The sequence below is a fragment of the Drosophila busckii genome, chromosome X (genome assembly GCF_011750605.1).
Source record: "Drosophila busckii strain San Diego stock center, stock number 13000-0081.31 chromosome X, ASM1175060v1, whole genome shotgun sequence".
In the NCBI taxonomy this organism is placed as follows: Eukaryota; Metazoa; Arthropoda; class Insecta; order Diptera; family Drosophilidae; genus Drosophila; species Drosophila busckii.
The window spans coordinates 266,920-285,805 of NC_046608.1; the positions used below are offsets into that span (position 1 = coordinate 266,920).

General features: G+C 35.5%; 6 protein-coding genes across 7 annotated transcripts; 3 read left to right on the forward strand and 3 right to left on the reverse strand.

Moving 5' to 3' along the window:
• Positions 1-428: 428 nt before the first annotated feature.
• LOC108605702 lies at positions 429-7,892 on the forward strand. 2 transcript variants are annotated; one of them, XM_033294335.1, is made up of 8 exons: positions 429-520; positions 649-730; positions 4,547-4,921; positions 5,481-6,094; positions 6,152-6,365; positions 6,904-7,204; positions 7,286-7,410; positions 7,477-7,892. In XM_033294335.1, the coding sequence occupies exons 3-8, from the start codon at positions 4,699-4,701 to the stop codon at positions 7,608-7,610; spliced, it is 1,611 nt and encodes a 536-aa protein (XP_033150226.1). In that variant the 5' UTR covers positions 429-520; positions 649-730; positions 4,547-4,698; the 3' UTR covers positions 7,611-7,892. The 2 variants fall into 2 exon arrangements, with proteins under 2 accessions (XP_033150226.1, XP_017850983.1); XM_017995494.2 differs by lacking the exon at positions 429-520 and having other exon boundaries at positions 611-730.
• Positions 7,893-9,585: 1,693 nt separating this feature from the next.
• LOC108605760 (protein NipSnap) lies at positions 9,586-11,560 on the forward strand. The gene is made up of 6 exons (XM_017995563.2): positions 9,586-9,690; positions 10,186-10,277; positions 10,374-10,553; positions 10,618-10,911; positions 10,981-11,123; positions 11,189-11,560. Exons 2-6 carry the CDS (start codon positions 10,219-10,221, stop codon positions 11,335-11,337), a joined length of 825 nt encoding a protein of 274 aa, XP_017851052.1. The 5' UTR covers positions 9,586-9,690; positions 10,186-10,218; the 3' UTR covers positions 11,338-11,560.
• A 188-nt stretch (positions 11,561-11,748) lies between these two features.
• On the reverse strand, positions 11,749-12,890 carry LOC108605406 (zinc finger matrin-type protein 3). Its single transcript, XM_017995076.2, has one exon. It carries the CDS (start codon positions 12,858-12,860, stop codon positions 11,757-11,759), a length of 1,104 nt encoding a protein of 367 aa, XP_017850565.1. The 5' UTR covers positions 12,861-12,890; the 3' UTR covers positions 11,749-11,756.
• A 159-nt stretch (positions 12,891-13,049) lies between these two features.
• LOC108605858 (60S ribosomal protein L30) lies at positions 13,050-14,113 on the reverse strand. Its single transcript, XM_017995669.2, has 4 exons — positions 14,059-14,113; positions 13,937-13,982; positions 13,724-13,869; positions 13,050-13,271 (listed from the first exon to the last, which is right to left on the reverse strand). The coding sequence occupies exons 2-4, from the start codon at positions 13,955-13,957 to the stop codon at positions 13,103-13,105; spliced, it is 336 nt and encodes a 111-aa protein (XP_017851158.1). The 5' UTR covers positions 13,958-13,982; positions 14,059-14,113; the 3' UTR covers positions 13,050-13,102.
• Positions 14,114-14,818: 705 nt separating this feature from the next.
• Positions 14,819-15,651, forward strand: LOC108606081 (UPF0488 protein CG14286). The gene is made up of 3 exons (XM_017995928.2): positions 14,819-15,054; positions 15,118-15,252; positions 15,325-15,651. Exons 1-3 carry the CDS (start codon positions 14,883-14,885, stop codon positions 15,606-15,608), a joined length of 591 nt encoding a protein of 196 aa, XP_017851417.1. The 5' UTR covers positions 14,819-14,882; the 3' UTR covers positions 15,609-15,651.
• Positions 15,652-15,843: 192 nt separating this feature from the next.
• LOC108605991 (small ubiquitin-related modifier 3) lies at positions 15,844-17,958 on the reverse strand. Its single transcript, XM_017995812.2, has 3 exons — positions 17,830-17,958; positions 16,210-16,326; positions 15,844-16,079 (listed from the first exon to the last, which is right to left on the reverse strand). The coding sequence occupies exons 1-3, from the start codon at positions 17,845-17,847 to the stop codon at positions 15,924-15,926; spliced, it is 291 nt and encodes a 96-aa protein (XP_017851301.1). The 5' UTR covers positions 17,848-17,958; the 3' UTR covers positions 15,844-15,923.
• Between the last annotated feature and the right edge of the window lie 928 nt (positions 17,959-18,886).

An 18,886-nucleotide genomic window follows, 5' to 3' on the forward strand; every position in this document is an offset into this window, starting at 1 on the left:
TGTTAATGTATGCAAAGTCTACTTTGCTTGGCTGTGTCTACTTTTCGACCAACTGTTGTTTGAAAGCACTTCACAGTTTCCTTTAATTTTGCTATTAAAATTTGCAAACAGCACTTCAAGCAAATAAAACAGAAATCTCTCATTTCAGCTTAATTTGAGCTGCAAGTAAACCGCGACACTGATTGCGAGTTTCACTCAGCCCTTCTCCTGCGCCTGCAGCAAAGCTTTTAGTACGCTGCTTTAGTACAGCGCTGTTTTAGTACAATGGCTATACTTGGGACAAGGGAGAGCGAGTTTTTTTGAGTGAGAACAATTGAGTGTGTGCAGAATTTGAGCACAAAAAATCTGTGAAGCTGTTCATTTGGATGCTTGGCCATGTCTCTGTAATTTTTGCCAACGACAGTTCATTACTGTTTTCAAGGATAAACGATGTCCACGTGCTGGCAGCACGCTAAGCAACAAAATCTGAACTTGCGATATAAGAAACACGAGCGAAACATTAACAAGAATACAGCGCGTAGTGTGTTTGAGATTTTTTAAATAAAACTGACAAAAAATAAACAAAAAAAAGTTCAAATAAGACTAAACGCGCTCTATAAATATTGCTAACATTTTTTTTGTTTGTTTGTTATTAATTTTTTTTACAAGCAAATGCAAACAAGTGCTGAGTGCCCAAGTGTGTCAAAAAATAACTTTTTTTTTTGTGGAATATGCATTACACGTGTAGTTGGTGAGTGCACCTTTTATAGCAAACATTTGATTTAATCAATGGCCGACAGTTCAGTTCAGTTCAGTTCAGTTCATGTCTGCCTTTCTTTTAAAAACAATTTCCTGTTTAGGGGTGGGGTGGACAGCAAATGTAATTGTTTTACCGGTTCAATACATTTTGCCGTTAGCACAAACAACGAATAATGAGACTTAAACAACGACAGCTATGTAAACTAATTAAAGCAGTTAGTTAAAACTTGGACCAATATATCTGCACGGGCTGAAAAACGACTTGGTGGGAAATATTGAAAATATCGTTATTTTTATTAAACTGTATCAAATGAGCTTTTAATGCCGTTTTACTGAGAATTAATATTTAATCAAATTTCCAAAGGAAATAATAAATATCATAAATTTGAAATCAATCAAATTTCATATTTGTAGCAGCTGCTGCCGTACAAAACTTTTTAATGCATGCATTTATATATACATATACATATATGTGTATATTTTCAATTGAAGCCTTCTTGATTTATATACTTACATATATGGCCATGAGCAGATGTCTAATGTAGCTAATGCCTGGTGCACCATACATACAATGGCTTGATCTCCAGGGCTTTGAAGCTTTTGCATGATTACAATCGGAGAGTGAGAGTGAAATGAGTATCAGTATGAGTGACACAGTTGCCAAATATATTGCAAATAATTTTGAATTTTTTGTAGCAAGTGCAAAAGTAAGTGTTGACTGCAGTTCTGAGAAACAGATTAATTCCACCATGGCTTTTATTTATTTGCCGTTCTTGCGGAAGTGACAATTTAACTATATATTTGTTTTTTACTCACTTGAGTTTCAAAACTTCTCAGACATTTTGCAAGTCACACTTCTCAAAACTAAACTAGACACATTGTAAGAGTTCTATGCAATATTTCACGAAATAAAAGATTATTAACAAATTTCTGTATTTTATTTTATGAGCCTAATTGAAGTTTTTACATGTATATGTATATATGTATTTTTGTATACAAATATTCAAAAAGTCATTATGCAGATACAGTATTATAGCAAAAAAAAAAAAAAGGGAAAAAATACAAAAAACGAGAGAATTTATGATAATGTTATTTGCTTTTGTTGTCTGAATTTTAAAGTTAACTGATTATAAATTTACCGAGTTTATGAACTGAATTATGCAAGTGCCGTTAGACATGTGTTATGTATGTGTAAGCACACAGACATATGTACATGCAATTACAAACACACATATACACCCACACACACACACACACACACACACACACACACACACACAACACACACACACACACACACACACACAACACACACACACACACACACACACACACACATCACACACACACACACACCATATATGTATGTGTGTATACAGTTGTAGCTACAAGAGAGTTAACTTTAGAGGCAACGTCTTGGTTAATGTGCAAATGTCAAGCGCCTGTTGCCATCTCAAGAACTTTCTAATCTGAATTTGTGCTTGGAAAAAAAAACACACGCACTTACAGCGAGCAAGAGAAAGCTAAGGATTTTTCGTAATCAACACAGCAGGTGGCTTAGCGAGTACGCAGACATACATACATACATTTGTATGTGTGTGTGTGTGTGGGGGTGTGTGTTTTAAAACGGAACGAGTGAGAGCTGCAAATCGAATAGTAAAAGTTAATGGCTGTTAAAGCGACTTTGTTTTTTCTTCGATAAGTCTAATTATTATCGATAACTTTGTAATTGAAACTGTGGAGTCCGCTGCCAATTTCCCATTCCACATCTTTCTAGGCACATTTGAATATTGTGCATGTTTTGAATTTTAAAATGTTTTTTTCATTACCAATTAATTAATTGCATATTATAAATGTGCATGTTTTGTAATGTTACTCTAATAAAATATCAGCTTTTATTGCAGCTGCTCTCTTCACACAGTCAGCTCAATATCCTGTAAACATGTAGGTACTATGTACTTTACATATATGTACTCATATTATGTATATCTATATGTATATACTATATGCATTCGTAAGTATATACATATGTATGTATTTAGAAGGGCTAATGCGTGCTAAGCAGAACAAAGCACGTTTTGCAGTCGAATGGGCAATGCGCACAGCAGGTGCAGCGCTCCACACCAACTCCAACTTCGAGTCAAACTCCCACGTTCTCAAACCTCCTACTCCAAAAATGGCAAAAAGTATAAAAAAATAAACTGGGCGCTGAAAGACTAGGGGTTAAGCTGTTCGCTAGCAGGCAGACACAGACTTAAGCGTTAAGAGCTAGTTAGCCAAAGTCAGGTAAAGGCAAAAGCAAAGCAAATGATAGCGACAGCCGGCGCTAAAGTTGATGTCGCAGTCGCATACAGAACTCTGTGCAAATAAAAGAAAGCGGCCCGCACGCTAAAAAAAAAAAAAAAAAAAAAACGTGACAGACGCGAAGAAAATTTCTTCAAGTCGCCGCCAGGGTTGGGGGCTTGGGGCTCGGGCTTGTCAGGCCCAAGACTTGGCAAGCTGCTCGACTAGGCAGTTTTTATTGTGGATGGTGTGGGGGCGTTGGAGTCTTGGGGTGCACAATAAGATATGAAAATCTTGCTTAAAAAGCTCTGTTGTCATGAAGCTCGTTTGAATGAGCTTCTCTCTCTCGCCTGCTTGGCAGCAAATGCCAGAACGAGTTAGTTTTTTATACTGCTGTTGTTTTTGTGCTGATTTTAAATGCAATTAGAATACGTAAATTGCTTAAAGCCTTCCGTTCGTTATCATTGTACAAGTAAATAGTTGTAGACCCGGGTGCGGGTGCCGGGCGTCTTTTAAATTATTTTTGCTTGTTTATAACGAAATCACAATGTCAACAAAGTCGAGCAGGTTTCGTCAACAAAGTCGAGGTTTCTGAATATCCTGTAAATTGAGTACAATTTTAGTACAACTTTTCATTCAAAAAACCCAACTCGAATTTGTTTTCCCAAACTGGAATTCAATTCGGTGGAAAATACAAAATCAGCCACGTTTGACAACCATAAATTTAGATAAGAAACTTGTGTGAAATTTTCAGCTCTCTAGCTTTTGCCATTTTTGCTGTGCACATACATATGACCTCGTTTATATCCAAAGAAGATAAATGTGTGAAATAAACTCCAATTGATTCATTGCCTTTAATTGTAGCAACTTAATGAATTATATTTAATTAAATTATATTATATTAAATACAATTGATAGGGAACACTCATTAGTTTGAGCTTATGAGTCAGAGCTCGGACTGCTGTAAGTATGTTTCGTAAATGAAACTACAAAAACAAGTAATAATAAAATTAGATTTTTATTGAGTTTATTTTAAGATTTTTAGTAGATACACTTTTACGACTTACAAGCAACCCAGTTAGTGAGTTTTAATGCTGGCGAGGGTAGCGTGAAAAGGGCACAAAATGAGAATGTCAGCGAGAGACAGAGAACAACAAGAAAATCAACAACAACTTCACTAATATAATATTTATTACGGTGATTATGTCTCTAGCTAAGGGCAAACAAGCGACGCCCATTCTGCCACAGCTACAGCCACAGCCACGCCCCAAAAATGCCCGCTAAAACTCAGTGTGGAAAAAACGTAGAAATGTAAGCTGAGGGCAAATGTAATAAGCAAGAATTTTGAGAGACAAACAAGCCGTGTAGCCGTGGGGGGCGTGACGGGGCCAAGGTGAAACAATAAGGCACATGAAACTACGATGACGAAGCGTAGCCATAAAAGCCACAAGAAATTTATGAAATTCTTTTTGTTTTGACAAATAAACGCCGAAAATTTAATACAAGTTTTAATGCTTCCTTGCAGTTAGAACTAACCAAGTCGGCCTCCCCCACTGACTAGTACTTAGTACTACTAACAAATGCTAATGGTCAGCCAAGTGTGCGCTTGGGCACAACAATGAAGTTAACTGATTTCGACGGGCCAACTTCAAGCAGTGACGTCAGCCCCCACAAAGGATGAGGCGTTTAAAAGTTAAAAGCGCAACAACAACAGCAACAACATCAACAACACCAATACCTACACCAACACCGACAGCAGCTATCATAAGAAACGCCCAACGCCATAGAACACAAAACAAACTGTATACATGCTTTGGTGCAAGGACCAGTCCAAGTCCCTTTCTAATATGGCTTCAGCTTACGGTGTTACTGTTTGGGTTGCAACCGCATTCAGTGCTGGGTAAGTAAACAATTTTAAGCCCTAATTGCGCATACAGAAGTGAAAGTCACAGTCCACGTTCTTATATAAATTATGGATCTATTAAATTGTATTTCCTTATGCTTTTGTCGCTTCTTTTATATGTATTTTTATTGTTCCAGAAATTTTAACAACATTTTAGAATTGCCAACCCATGATATTAATAATATAAAAATTTATCCCTTTTCTGTTTTAAAATTCCCCAAACTAAGTTTTAATATGCGTACGTAAACATATATTTATTACTTTTATTGACTTTAATTTAAGCTAGCTTCATTGCATTTTCTTTCGCCAGTTTCATTTTAATTCAGTTAATTTTCTAATAAAGCACCTTATTATGAATACTATTTGATTTTCTATTAACTTACTTTTTGGAATAAATGAACTGTAAATACATGGGTTCTAGCAAGTCTCGTTTTATTTTTTTAACGTACAAGTTTTACATTCCTTATAATATTTAATATTTGAAACTTTTATATTTTTTATTCATATTTAAAATAATATTGGACTTACATTTCAATCCTCTTTTTTTATTTTCTAGGCAGCAGCCGCAGCATTGAGGGCACATCCACCCCATATGTAAACGACAGTACGCATGGTTTCTATTTTGATGAGCAGAATAGTAATCGCAGTGCCGAAACATCCATAAATGCTCAAGTATATCAGTTAACCAGCGAGTTGAAAACAACCACACCACCATCGACAACGACAACAACACCAATACGAAAATCAACAATAGCAACTGGAAGAACAGCAAGTAACAACAGCAAGGCAGCCACAGCAGCTACAATTGTCGTCATCAGTGAAACCGACCAGCCAACAGCAATTGCCAATAGCACAACAATCAAAATTTTCAGCGCGAATACGTTGATGCCCACTGGTCAGTTGACGACCACAACTAAGAATGCGAGAAGCACTATAAGGCAGACTATCGATTCATTAAGAACTCGAAATCATTGGACTGGAGTCGGCGCCGTTGGAGATGCGGATCGTACACGCACATTTCGCAACAAATATCATCATGAGAACCATTATGGGCCGTTCTTTGAGGAGCCCACAAATACAATAGATCCCGGCAAGACGCTAGTGGCGGCAGTGCATCTATTTACAGAAGCGGTGCTCAATTGTCGCGTGGGCATGCTTAAGGATAAGACGGTAAGCTTATAAGAGTTGGTGATTGTAGAGAAATGCGCCAGCTCTTTCTCTTTTCAGGTCATGTGGGTGCGTCGTACCACCGAGAAGGTCTCCCTACTAACGGTAGGCAACGTTACCTATAGTGGCGATCCACGCATACGCGTTAAATTTCAATATCCCAACAATTGGCGTCTACTTATTAATCCCACTCAACGCGAAGATGCAGGCATCTACATGTGCCAGGTATCAACGCATCCGCCACGTGTATTCACCACAAATCTAACCATTTTAGGTGCGTATTCGAATCGACGATCACATAATATGTAGATAAGCATGTCTGACAATAATATAAAATTGAAACCCTTGATCAAAATGTTATAGCAGTTCCTCTTGAGATCCGCACGAAAATACCAAGAAATGCTAGCTTATTTTTAACAAAATAATTAATTATATATTTTAAGTGTCACTTTCTTATTTTTAACATTTTTCCAAATCACATTCCAATTTGTCATTTGAACAAAAAAAACATTGAATTTAACCAATATTTTTTAGATACATATATCTTAACAGAGCCGATTCATGAAATTTAGCTTACATTAACGAGAGCTATGCTCTAAGGACATTTGGTCTATTGATTCCATAGAATTCTGGTCTTACCATGCGTGTCGAGACAAATTTTGTCAGGATCGCATCCAAAACACTCCACTGTAAAAGCACGAACCAAGAATTGATTTTTAAACTATGGTTTCTTGCTGAAAACATCTAAGAATTTACCATAGATTACGACCATACGGTACAATATCATCTATGCTTTATTTGTTGTCTTCTAGAACCGCCTTTAAGGATTATAGATGAACATGAGCGAGATGTGGGCGATCGTTATTACAAGTCGGGCAGCACCGTCGACTTGCAGTGCCAAATATCACGGAATTTTTTTCAAAAGGAACGTTACACTATTCTTAAGTCAACTGAATTGAAACTAAATGATAGCGAATTGGAGTTCAATTTGATTGGCGACACAAATCAAACCCATAAATATTCCAGTCAAGAGCTGGAAAAATACTTCACTAATTTTATCACCTGGGCTAAGGATGAGGAGCCATTGCACGCACTTACTAATCGACGGTTCAGGTAAGGACAAGCAGTAGCTTGAACAGTTTAATATATAGATATGTATGTATGTACATATGCAATAATATATTTGTGTATTAGTATTTCCGATAAATGGCTCAATAGTCGCATTTCGGTAACAGATGCTAAAATTTCGGATAGTGGCAACTATTCTTGCTCGCTTGGTCGCCTCTTTACTGTCATAGTGCAGGTTCAAGTGCTGACAGGTGAGTAGCATTCTTCAATACCAATATTAAGTTATTAATAACATTTCATTTGTTTTTGTTCTTCAGGCGAATTACCTGCTGCAGTTCAACACAATTCAGCGAATGTGAAACTTTTGTACTGGGGCCTGACTCTCTTCATGTTTGGCTTTAATATTCTTCAGCGTACTTTGATTTCGAACATAAAACTTATGTTTGCTTGATGCATACATGCCAAATTACATACCATAATATACATATTTACATACGTAAAATAAATGTCAGCAGAGCGCAATGCCAAAACCATAAATTTTCAATATAAAAAAACTCCCGAGAAATTTCAGTGTGAATGCTTGATGCACACATGCCAAATTACATACCATAATATACATATATACATAAAATAAATGTCAATAGATCGGAATGCCGAAACCGTAAGTTTTCAATATAAAAAACTCCCGAACAATTTCTGTGCGAATGCTAACAACAGTACACATAACATATATATAAATTTATATAATACATACAAAACTGCATTTATTTTGGTATCTACTTAGTTGCATATCATTTTTTTAAAATTGAAAATCGAAAAGTTTTTTGAAGACATTATATAAAAAATTTTTGTACAAAATCAAATTAGATTTGTTAAACATTAATTTTGTTGTCGAAATAAATATACTCATTCATATAAGTTAGGATTATTGTTTTTTTTTATTGTATGTAAGTAAAAGTTTAACTCTCACTTACATTGAATACATCTAATTGTGTGGTTTGGCAATTTGTATGTTTGTAAATATTGTAACATTCCAGTATTTAAGGTTCTCAGCTAACCTTAAAATCAAAAATCAAATTTACTTTAAAAAGTCGTACTCATCTACTATAAATACACACATATACACCTATTAATTATGCATTGTGCTAGCCCAATTCTTTATATTGTTATTATGTATAGTTAATCAATTCAAATTAATTTATATAAATTTACTTACATATGTAGATACATACATATGTACGTACATCACTTAGTTAAGTTACAAGTATTCATATATATTACGAAATATTTATATTTTTGAGTTCCCGTTCCATCAAATAAAATTGCAATGAATTGTATGTTGTCATAATTTGTATGCACTTGATTATAACGAGTAATATTGAATGATTTTTCAGTGGACTGACCCAAAAGTCGCGGAGCATCAGCCGTATCATCAATTATTGCACATCATTTTGATTACTGTATTATTTTTAAGATCATATGGTATATAGTAGTATGTGTATAGTTAAAGTAAAACCTTCATAAATATCACTACCAATACCTATTCAGCTGTGGGTGGTTTAGTTCCCTCTGAGCGTAATTGCCTGTCTGATCTTCTTCCATGTGCGCTCATTTTAGATCTGAGTCGATATCCCAGAAGAAAATTTTCAAATTGATCGGATATATGTACATCTTAGGAGCTCTTAGCACTTAAGCTTTTAATATAGACGTGTGTAACGTGTGTTTGCTGCGACTAAATCTATCGAATTGCCTATGAATATATACAGGTACACCCATGAAAATGTTACAAGCAAATAGCAAAAGAAACAACAAATTTTCTGTTCTTGGAACTAAAAGAAAAGATTCGATGTCCTTTAGCATCCCTCATTGAATCGTTTCAGAGTACACTCTACGGAAAAAAGTCCATTGAAGAGCCGAGAAACAGCTTTTTCTATATATGAAAATAGATTAACTCCTGAGACCTTTTTGAGGATCTGGATGAAATTAGTATTTATTGGATCTTGTCAAATTGAACATATGAAGATCAGGAGCAGGTGGCTGGGAAAATTGTGTAAATAATAGGAAAAATGTCAAAGCCACGCTCTGAGATTTCGAACTCTTCACTGTTCACGCCTCAAATCTCATGCTCATATGTAATTGTAATTGTTATTGTAATTTCATTAGAAAGTGACACTGGCGAATGTTCTGATACTGGACTAAACTCTGCCGAACTCCTTGCGGATAAAATTAAAAATGCTTAAAAATGTAATTTAGTTCTTTTTTAAATTCAAGCGCCAAACGCTTGCAGACAAAAGGTCTAAGAATTAGACCAAAGCCTTGGATGATACTCGCAGTCAAACGTAAGCATTGTATACTCCAATTGGAATTGACACACTGTCATTCACACGCTGATTACAATAAAAACAACACATTTTTATTTTCATTTTGTTTTAATGCATAGAAACATTTGGCATTTCATTTCAAAGCCGAATATACTTACTAATATAATTTGTTAGTTTTCCACAGACATAAAATTCTTACAAGCATAACAGGTGGGTAAAAATTTAATGTTAAATTTAAAATAATTGTATGTTCAATACATTTTTCATATCCGCAGTTTTTAACATACATACATACATATATATGTACATACAATTTATTTATATGTATCAACAGCTGCATATATGTATTTACTCTTAAATATATGTATGTATTTATTTTAGTAAGTAGCTAGAATTGGTAATAAACAAATGTGATTTGCAATATACGTTGTATGCATACTTTAAGCATTATTGGTATTAGCAACAATTATCGTTGCAAAAGCAACAAGCAATACTCTGTTGCCACTTGTTTGTGCCGCTGACTCTGACTTCACCTTGACTAAAGTACACGAGGGCATGAAAAAAAAAGTAAACTGAATACAAAAATAAATTAAGAATCGCCTGGAATGATAAGAGAACGGTTTAAAAAACAAACAAATACATACATATGCATGCATACATACACATACATACATATACAATAATATGCAAGTGATTTTCCCATAGCAAACGGGGTATCATCCGTCGGTTAAGTGAAACATGTTGAATGCACGTAACATCTTGTCTGTAGGAACCAATGCCGGCCCCATTGCTCTGCGGTAAGTTAAGAACATTAGCTTGTGCTAGGTCTAATTTCTAATTGTGTTTTTATCGCTTGCCGGTATAAATTGAAACCTGTTGATTCGTGACCGTAGGACACTTTCAACAACTGCCACCTGTAAGGATTCAGAATCATGGTTTTCCAAGCTGATGGTGCGAAAAATTGAGGCAACCAAGGAATCGCACAGTCGCATGTTGAGCGATAAGGAAATTATATACGCACTACACACGCATAATGTGCGACCCGATTCAATGGGTAATTACTTAGATAATTAGTAAGTTGCAAAAAGTATTCAACATTCAATAGAAATTTACTAATAATATGCATAAACTGTTTAGTAAAAACACCGTGGCATTAATCAATGAGAAGAAGACAAGCTTGTCCTGTAATTTAGTTGCATCCTGGACTGTGCAGGTTGGCGATATGGATCAGTGTTTGCATTTATGGAAATATACAGGAGGTTTTGAAAAAATTGATCAAGCCAAAGAGGATTTGTGGCATGACCCCGAATACTTGAAGCTCATGAATGAGCGTTCGAAGTTTTTAAGATCTAGACATTTGCAATATCTATTGGCATTTAGCTATTGGCCACAAATTGAAAGCCGCAGTGGCAAGAATATATACGAAATGCGGCAAGTTTGCTAAGCCAAGCACAGGTATTAGTTCATAAATTATGCTTACAATTTTTGTTTGTCATATAGATCATATCGCCTGACACCTGGCACCATGATTGAATGGGGAAACAACTGGGCGCGCGCCATAAACTTCCGTAAGCATAACAATGAAGCCTTTGCTGGTTTCTTCTCACAGATCGGACGACTCTACAATGTGCATCATATATGGTGTATGTTTATAAAGCCATAGAAACTTTTATATTACAAACTAATTTATGGCTTCATTTTTGTGAAGGTTATAAGTCACTGCAAGACCGCAAGGAGACCAGAGAGGCAGCTTGGCGTTCCCCTGGCTGGGATGAGTGTGTTGCTTATACAGTGCCATTGATAAGGGAAATGCATTGCCGTGTGCTGGCACCCACTGAGTTCTCGCCCTCACAATAGAGCACAATGGTCAAACTGTTAAATCTGTCTTAAGCTTGGTTATGAAGCCAACAAATTAAATTTTTTTTATATTACTGCTGTGAATTATTGAGAGCCCTAAATTGTTGTAAATCTGTATTGTTGATTTTTTGAATTTCTTACACTTTACGCTAGGATAAACGTGCATTTTGTTTTCGAAAAAGAAAAACAGTTTACTAAGTAGATAGATATACATATATATGTAAACATATATATGTATGTATACTTAAGTTCAAAGATTCAAAAAAACAGAAAATGAAGTGATTTGATTGGAATTTCTAAATAAATATGTTTGTGTTTTAAATGTAAAAAAAAGAGTTTTCATATGAAAACAAAAATGTAGTTTCCTTTCCCAGATGTATACACAAATTTTATATTTATAGAATTTCATGTTTACGTATTTAGTTGGTTGTCTTTTCATGCTGTTGTCGCATGTTCTTTAAATGCTTTTTTCCCTGCAAATGTTGTTGCAGGATAGTTATATGATTCATAGCCATGTTGCAAAGCTTACAATAATAAGAGCCAGACGGCGTGCGGTACATAGGAAGATCATCAATCTTTTTGTCTGCCTCTGGTTGAGCTTTGCTAGCGATTAAGTCTCCTGCTGGTATCGTCGCTGCTTGATTGTTTTTGGTTGTGGTGGCATCAGGATCAATCAGCTGTTTCCGTAGATTCTTTTGATGCTTGGCGCCATCCAAATGCATTTGGATTTGTGATTTGGATGATACCCTGATTTTGCATATTTTGCAATGGAGTCCCTCATCCAATGGCTGGCCATTGTTAGTTTCTTTGGTATTAATCAGCTGGTGCTCCTTCGAAGCCTGAATGAATAGTTCTCCAATGCCAAAGCGACCATCGTCTGTCACTTTTGGCTCTGCCTTGGTGCCCGTGCGCACCCATTTGTTCTCCGCATCGAAGTAACCGGCACCAGATGGCTTGGAGCGCTTTTGCTGCACAAGCTGATGCCTGCGACCAGCATAGTGCTGTCGTGCATGTGTTGCTGAAGTTAGCGGCAAGTCGCAGAGCTCACAGTGAAACGCGTTTGGTCCGATGGGACCTTCCTTAAGAAGTCGCTTGATAGGCGGCGTCTCCAGGCCCATTTCGGTGTAGTTCTTGGCAAGCCAGGCGTTCATATGACGATCGTGTGCCTTGGAGCCGTAGTGATCCTTGGCGCACTTCATTGATGTCATCTGCGTCTTACATAACTGACAGGACAATGGCTCTATTAGTTTATTCAGTTCCGCCGGATAGCTTTCATCGCGTCCCGAAAAAAAAATCAGCTTGCTGCCCTCAGTGCAAGGCTCTTGGGATAGCTTGCGCTTCTGTGGACGCTGTGTAACAGCAGCAATAACAGTGGCATCTATGGTTTCAATGGGCTTTCCAGGCGACAAAAAGCGATTCACATTGTTTATTGACGCTTCGGACGTAGGCGTCGCAATGACTGGTTGTGGCGCAACAGAGGCTACCAAGGGTATGTGGTAGCCACTGAGATATTCTGAAGACATTTCGTGCTTACTTATACTATATTTGACTAGCAAAAAATTCTCTGCAAGAGCGAAAGCCTCTTGAAACTATTTAAAACAGCTTTAGCGATGTGTGGCAAATTAATCGCAAAAAGTTATCGTCATCGTTGACATCAGTACCAAAGCCCTGTAAAAGTTCCCCCATATGCTTTATATTAGAAACAAACTAAATTCCGGAAAATTTTTTTATATTTTCTTGCAGATAATTATAAGTGCTTAACTATTTAATTGTCTGGCAAAGAACGAATAATGTCCGAATCTCCAGGATCTGTGATGGACATGGTGCACACACGGAAGTATTTACCGCAGGCAGTACCCAACTCAATGTTGGTGCCACTGTAATGCTGGACCTCAGTTTTGGCCAACATGGCGTAGTATTCAATCTCGGATTTCCTGCAAAGTAAATATTCATTATTCAAACGTTCACAAATAAAAGAGCTTGAGCAGAACTGTAAAGCGTTCAGAAAGAGTCTCTAGTAATGAAATTCGTCATAAACTATCGGCATTACAAAACATCATCATATAATGAAAACTAATTAATTATTAAACAAGTTTACTTCCTTACCGCCAAGTATCCATATATATTTATAAATATGATCGTGTCGTTAGTGGAACCATGTGGAGTTCAAATTATGGACGTCTTTTGTGCGGTGGCTGCTGCTCATGACTATATATGCTACTCCATAGTTTCCATGAATCGTATTCGATTGGAATCATATTTCTCAGTCAGAGCATTCAGCCAGACTCCATATGGTTCCAACAACAACAACATACTTGCATCACGTTATGGAAATCTACTTCTCTGTAGCATTAACTCAATCATTTTCTCTCTCTCTCTATCTCACCTCAAAGCTGGGGTATTGCTAGCAATCAACACCAATTTGGCCTTGCCTTGACGCAGGGTCTTCAGTGTCTGCTTGTAGCCCAGACAGTACTTTCCGGATTTCATCACCAGCGCTAGACGCGCATTGGTGCTCTCCAAAGCCTTCTTCTGCAAGTGCGAATGTTTGAGGTTAAATCAATTGTGCAAAGCAATAATAGCGCAAATAAACATTTACCTGTTTCTTTACTGCAACCATGTTGAACGTTTAAGCGACAAAGGTTCTGAGCAAATGTAAATAAAAATATTATTTTCAATTTTCCACAACAAAAAAAAACTCTGCAAAATAAACACACCCACCTTAGTCGGCTGTCGTTGTCAAAAAGAAAGAACCGGAGGAGAAACGGAAACACGTTACCACAAACCAGGGCTGCAGCACAATTGTAGACAGTTGCTTTAATATCTATCGATTAGTTACAATACATATCGATGAACTAGAAGAGTTTTATTACAGATTTTTTAATTAAAAACAGCTTATGATATCATGGTTTAGTGTATAAAAAGTTTTTGATATATTTTAAATGGGGTTGATAAGTTGAACTGAAAGCATGGATGAAAATACGACCATTGCATCCCGAAACAGAACAATGGGGTAGATGGAAAGTGGCGGTGTTACGATAATTTATATAAACTCAAACACACTGTTATCCACTGTGCCTTTCAACCAAAACAATATATTTATGGATGTGTTTGATTTAATATTTCGATTTTCGATGGTTGAGCATCATTTAATTGACTCAATAAGTTCGTTTGTTCGTTTTTAATTACTGATTTGAATTGTTCCTTCGATTTTATTATTCATCGTTTAATGATATCGATGGATACATATTTCATTTAACAATTTAAAAATAATAAAATAATCCAGTTCGTGTTCGTTCATTTGAGTGAGAAAGTAAATCTTGTTCGTTCGTTCGTTCCCGAAAGAACCTGCACTATAAAGAGGTGAGAACTATCGAAAGTGGGTGCCATCGATAGCCAGCGAATGTCGACCTACATAAATATTTACAAAGAACTATCGTCTGTCTTCTCCCATCGATGGTACCTCGATTGCGCCCAGCCATCGATAGTGCCATCGACTGTTCTCCATCTCTAATCTAAGCGCACATGCACCGCATATAATAAACATGCACCGTAGAAAAACAGCTAAATCTATAAACAAACCACCGCCAATACAACCCGTTGCGAAAAAGGCAGTATTTGATGGGGACAATGATATTCAGTTCGAGGTAGAGTTATGCTGGTGTGTGCAACAGCTGCAAACGGCGTTGAGCAGTGGCAAGCTAAGTCAAAAAATTGGTGAGTCCAAAGCTAGATTTACAACACTTGCTGTAAATACTTATTAAACCGGTGCATTTAAAGCGGAAGACACGTCTAAGAATTTGAAAACGCTAACAAGCCAAACAGCACCCCTTATTAAGAAACGACAAGTGATGAAGTTAGCATTGGGGGATTACCGCTCAAAGATGCAACAGGAGGAAAAAAAAATGCTGCTTGGTAAGAAAAGTCAAGCAATATCTTGCATCTTGCTTTAAAGTATGTAAAGTACAACATGTATTTGCATTTCAGCTTCAAAAGAAATCAAATTTACACCGACATCAGCAACACCAACATCTAGTTTTGTCAAGAAATCGGCACTTCTTACCAGTGGGAAGGATTTTCGCTTTAACTTTTCGGAGCCTAAAATTGGAGACAACACTGATTCTCCTATAGCCCTCAAGGACCAGTCAAAAGTAGATGCAACGTCGTTAAACAGCAATCTTCTAGGCAACAATGGCAATACATTCAAATTCAACTTTGTCATAAACGATGCGCCAGAGGATATAAATCTAGGCAGCTTAGTGATAAATTAGTTACGTAATACTACATTTATTTAGAAATAAATGCTAATCTTGTGCAAAGTATAAAATGCTTATAATTTATTGTAATCTTTTGGAAAAACAAATTAAGGTAATTTTTTTTAGGCATTGAATAAATTTGACTTAGGATTATCATTAGAATAACCAAAAGCGACGTCTGATACTATTTTTTTATTCTTAAATAGTGTTTATTGGGAATTTTAGAGTTATAAACATAAAATTGAAAATTATGATTCGACAGCTACATATGTATTCATTTTGTGATTAGACTTAAATATCAACTATTTTTATGCGCTTAATTATTTTTAACTAATATACAGTTATGAATGATTTAGTAAATCCACCAGTTTGCTGCTGATACACCTCAATCGTATCGCCCTCCTCCATTTCCAGTGAAGTGGGAGTATCATTCTCATTGATCGGTTGTCCATCGAAACGAAAGCGTACAACTTGCATTGAAAGTCCCTAAAAAAACAGAATAAACATTATAATAGGTCGTTTAGATTTAAACAAGTTATATATACACTTATACACTAATTTGAATTAATATATTAATTAATATTAATAGCCTCAATTGTGACAAATGTAGACTTACCGCACGATCGCAATATGCATTCATCAGCTTTCGTAGGGGCGTGTGTTTCTTGATTTTAAACTGCACAACAGCATTATCCTGTCCCAACACCTTTAGATTGATGTGCTCGGTTTCAGTCTATAATACAAAAATATTTTAGAAAATTGTAAATACATACTTATACACTAACGCCCTAATCACCATTCATTGGTAGGGTTGCTTTCAATTGCTTCTATAAATGTTTGGGTAAATTTTTTAATTACGATTTTAGATTTCAAAAAAAAGGTAATTACATATATATAAGGAAATAAGCAGGTTATAAATCGACGCATTTCCGCGAAAGTATCGTATGTCGCTTTTTTCGAAATTGAGATTTTGATGCAAACTTGTTCTAAATCATATCTCTTATAATCTGGATAAATATTAGAATGACATTCTCTATAGGTATAAAAATACAATGATTTACTTCCTTGATTTTGTTCAAGGCTACACCAGAAATAAATCATTCTAAACGCTTTCCTGTAAAGTTTGGTTTTTTAACATACGATACTTTCGCGGAAATGCGTCGATATGTATAAATGTATATATATGTATAAAAAAAAAGGGAAAATTTGAAAATTAAAGTCCGTCGCAGCATACTTTACGAAATCCGGTACAAGGGTGAAGCAATATACTTAACATATTAAATACTAAATATCTATAACGGGAATACAATCTGCGTTCTCTGACGCGAAATCCGAAACTTCAATTACTGGGATACGAACTTCTTAAGAAATCCGTTAACGAATTCAACGTCCTATAACCCCCCCAAGTCGAATAAGAATTTTTAGGAACTGTTTTTCCCATCAGTCAACACAAGCTCTTGGACCAATTCTATGTTTATGCAATCGAGACAAAATCAACATAACCTTGGATTATATTATGTATGTCGAATTTTTCCATAATTGATCGAACTTGTTCAGAAACTGGATGGCCACGTGCCATAATAATATTCAAAGACCGTAAATTTGTAATAATTCGTGAATTGTTTTCTTTTTCAGTATTATTTGAAAAACAGTGTTGCCGTACCACTTAATATTATTCAAAAATATTTGGTGTGTGGTTTAAGGTAATTAAATTCAACTTTTACAAAGTATCAACATGCATGTGCAATAATTAGATAAACTTAACATAGTTATTGATAGTTACACTATCAAGAAGCATTAGCGTACCAATTAATAGTGGTTAGGGCTTGTACAAGAAAGCATATGCATATACATACATATTTACATACATACATATGGATGCAAGTACATGTGTATAGGGTTGATTGTTAGTTACTCTGCATTGTTAGGATCCATTCTCATTTCCAGTCCAATGAAAATGGCGGCTTTCTACACAATGCAATTTAAAGCGCATGAAAAACACACATACTCAATAGGTATATGAATGTATTTATAAACTAATAGTTTTTAAAACACGTTGCAAGTGAATAATAACATTTTTTGCAGTGTGTACGCTATATGTACATCAGCATGTACACATGCATACATCTGTATATCTGCGCGCGTGAATGTTGTACAGCAACCGGCTTAGTACGCGCAAATATATAATTTCATTTACCATTTATTACTGCTTATTCTTTTTTATTATTATAGTTACCTTTTTTTCTTCAGACATTTTCGTTTGCGAAATTTAATATATTTTGACTATTAAACGATTCTTTTAAAGTTTGTTGGAAGTGGCAACCAGTAGCTTAGCTGTCGTCCCAGAAATTCACACAAAAACAAAAATAGAGATGACAGTTTGCGATAAGGTAATTGTCACGAGTATCATGAAGTAAAATATCGAATAAGTATTAATACAACTACTACACTTACAAAATAAACATTCCAATCAAACCGTGTAAGCATACATATACATAAATACAAGCTAGGTTAAATAAGATTCTCAATAAAATTTGGTTAAATAGAAACAATTATTGACGATTTTTTATTTAATTGGATGTAACATATGTACATCCAAAATGTATTGAACCCCCATTGTAACGATCATTTAATATGCTTGCATCCTTTTTCAGTGGCCGATTTCCAGACAATTCTGTTATAAAGAGATTCTCTGATCTTTAAAATTTCGTTTTTCCCTATTTATCTTAGACTTTCAATTTATAAATAGCGAATAATAACAACAAAGCATTACTGACTGCTGTTTTTGCATTGCTAGATTTGCTCACTTAACTGAGTACTTAGCCAGCACTGCCTTTCAGTATTCTGCTCAGCACTGTTCTATTCTAGAATGCCCGTAGCAGGCACCAAACTGTCAGTCGCCGATCATAAGCGCCATTTTCAATTTGAAAACAGAATACACACAATAGTTATTATTTTTGAATAATACGATAATTTATATTCTATTAAAGGTAATATGAAAAATACTCAATATGGAAGTTATTACTTTGCTATACATAATACATGTATGTATTTATATAATTATAATTAACTCTAAGTTTATGTACACTTATGTTGTTTGCTGTTTTTTTAATTGATTGAATATTTTCTATATGCTAACCTTAATGTACATACAAATACATATATACATATGTAGGTATGTAAGTCCATGCATGTACATATGAAGCACTTAAAGTCTTAAACGGATGTATGCATGTGGGTGTATGTGTATGTTATTTATGTATGTACAATTTATTGTATTTATTGATATGCAT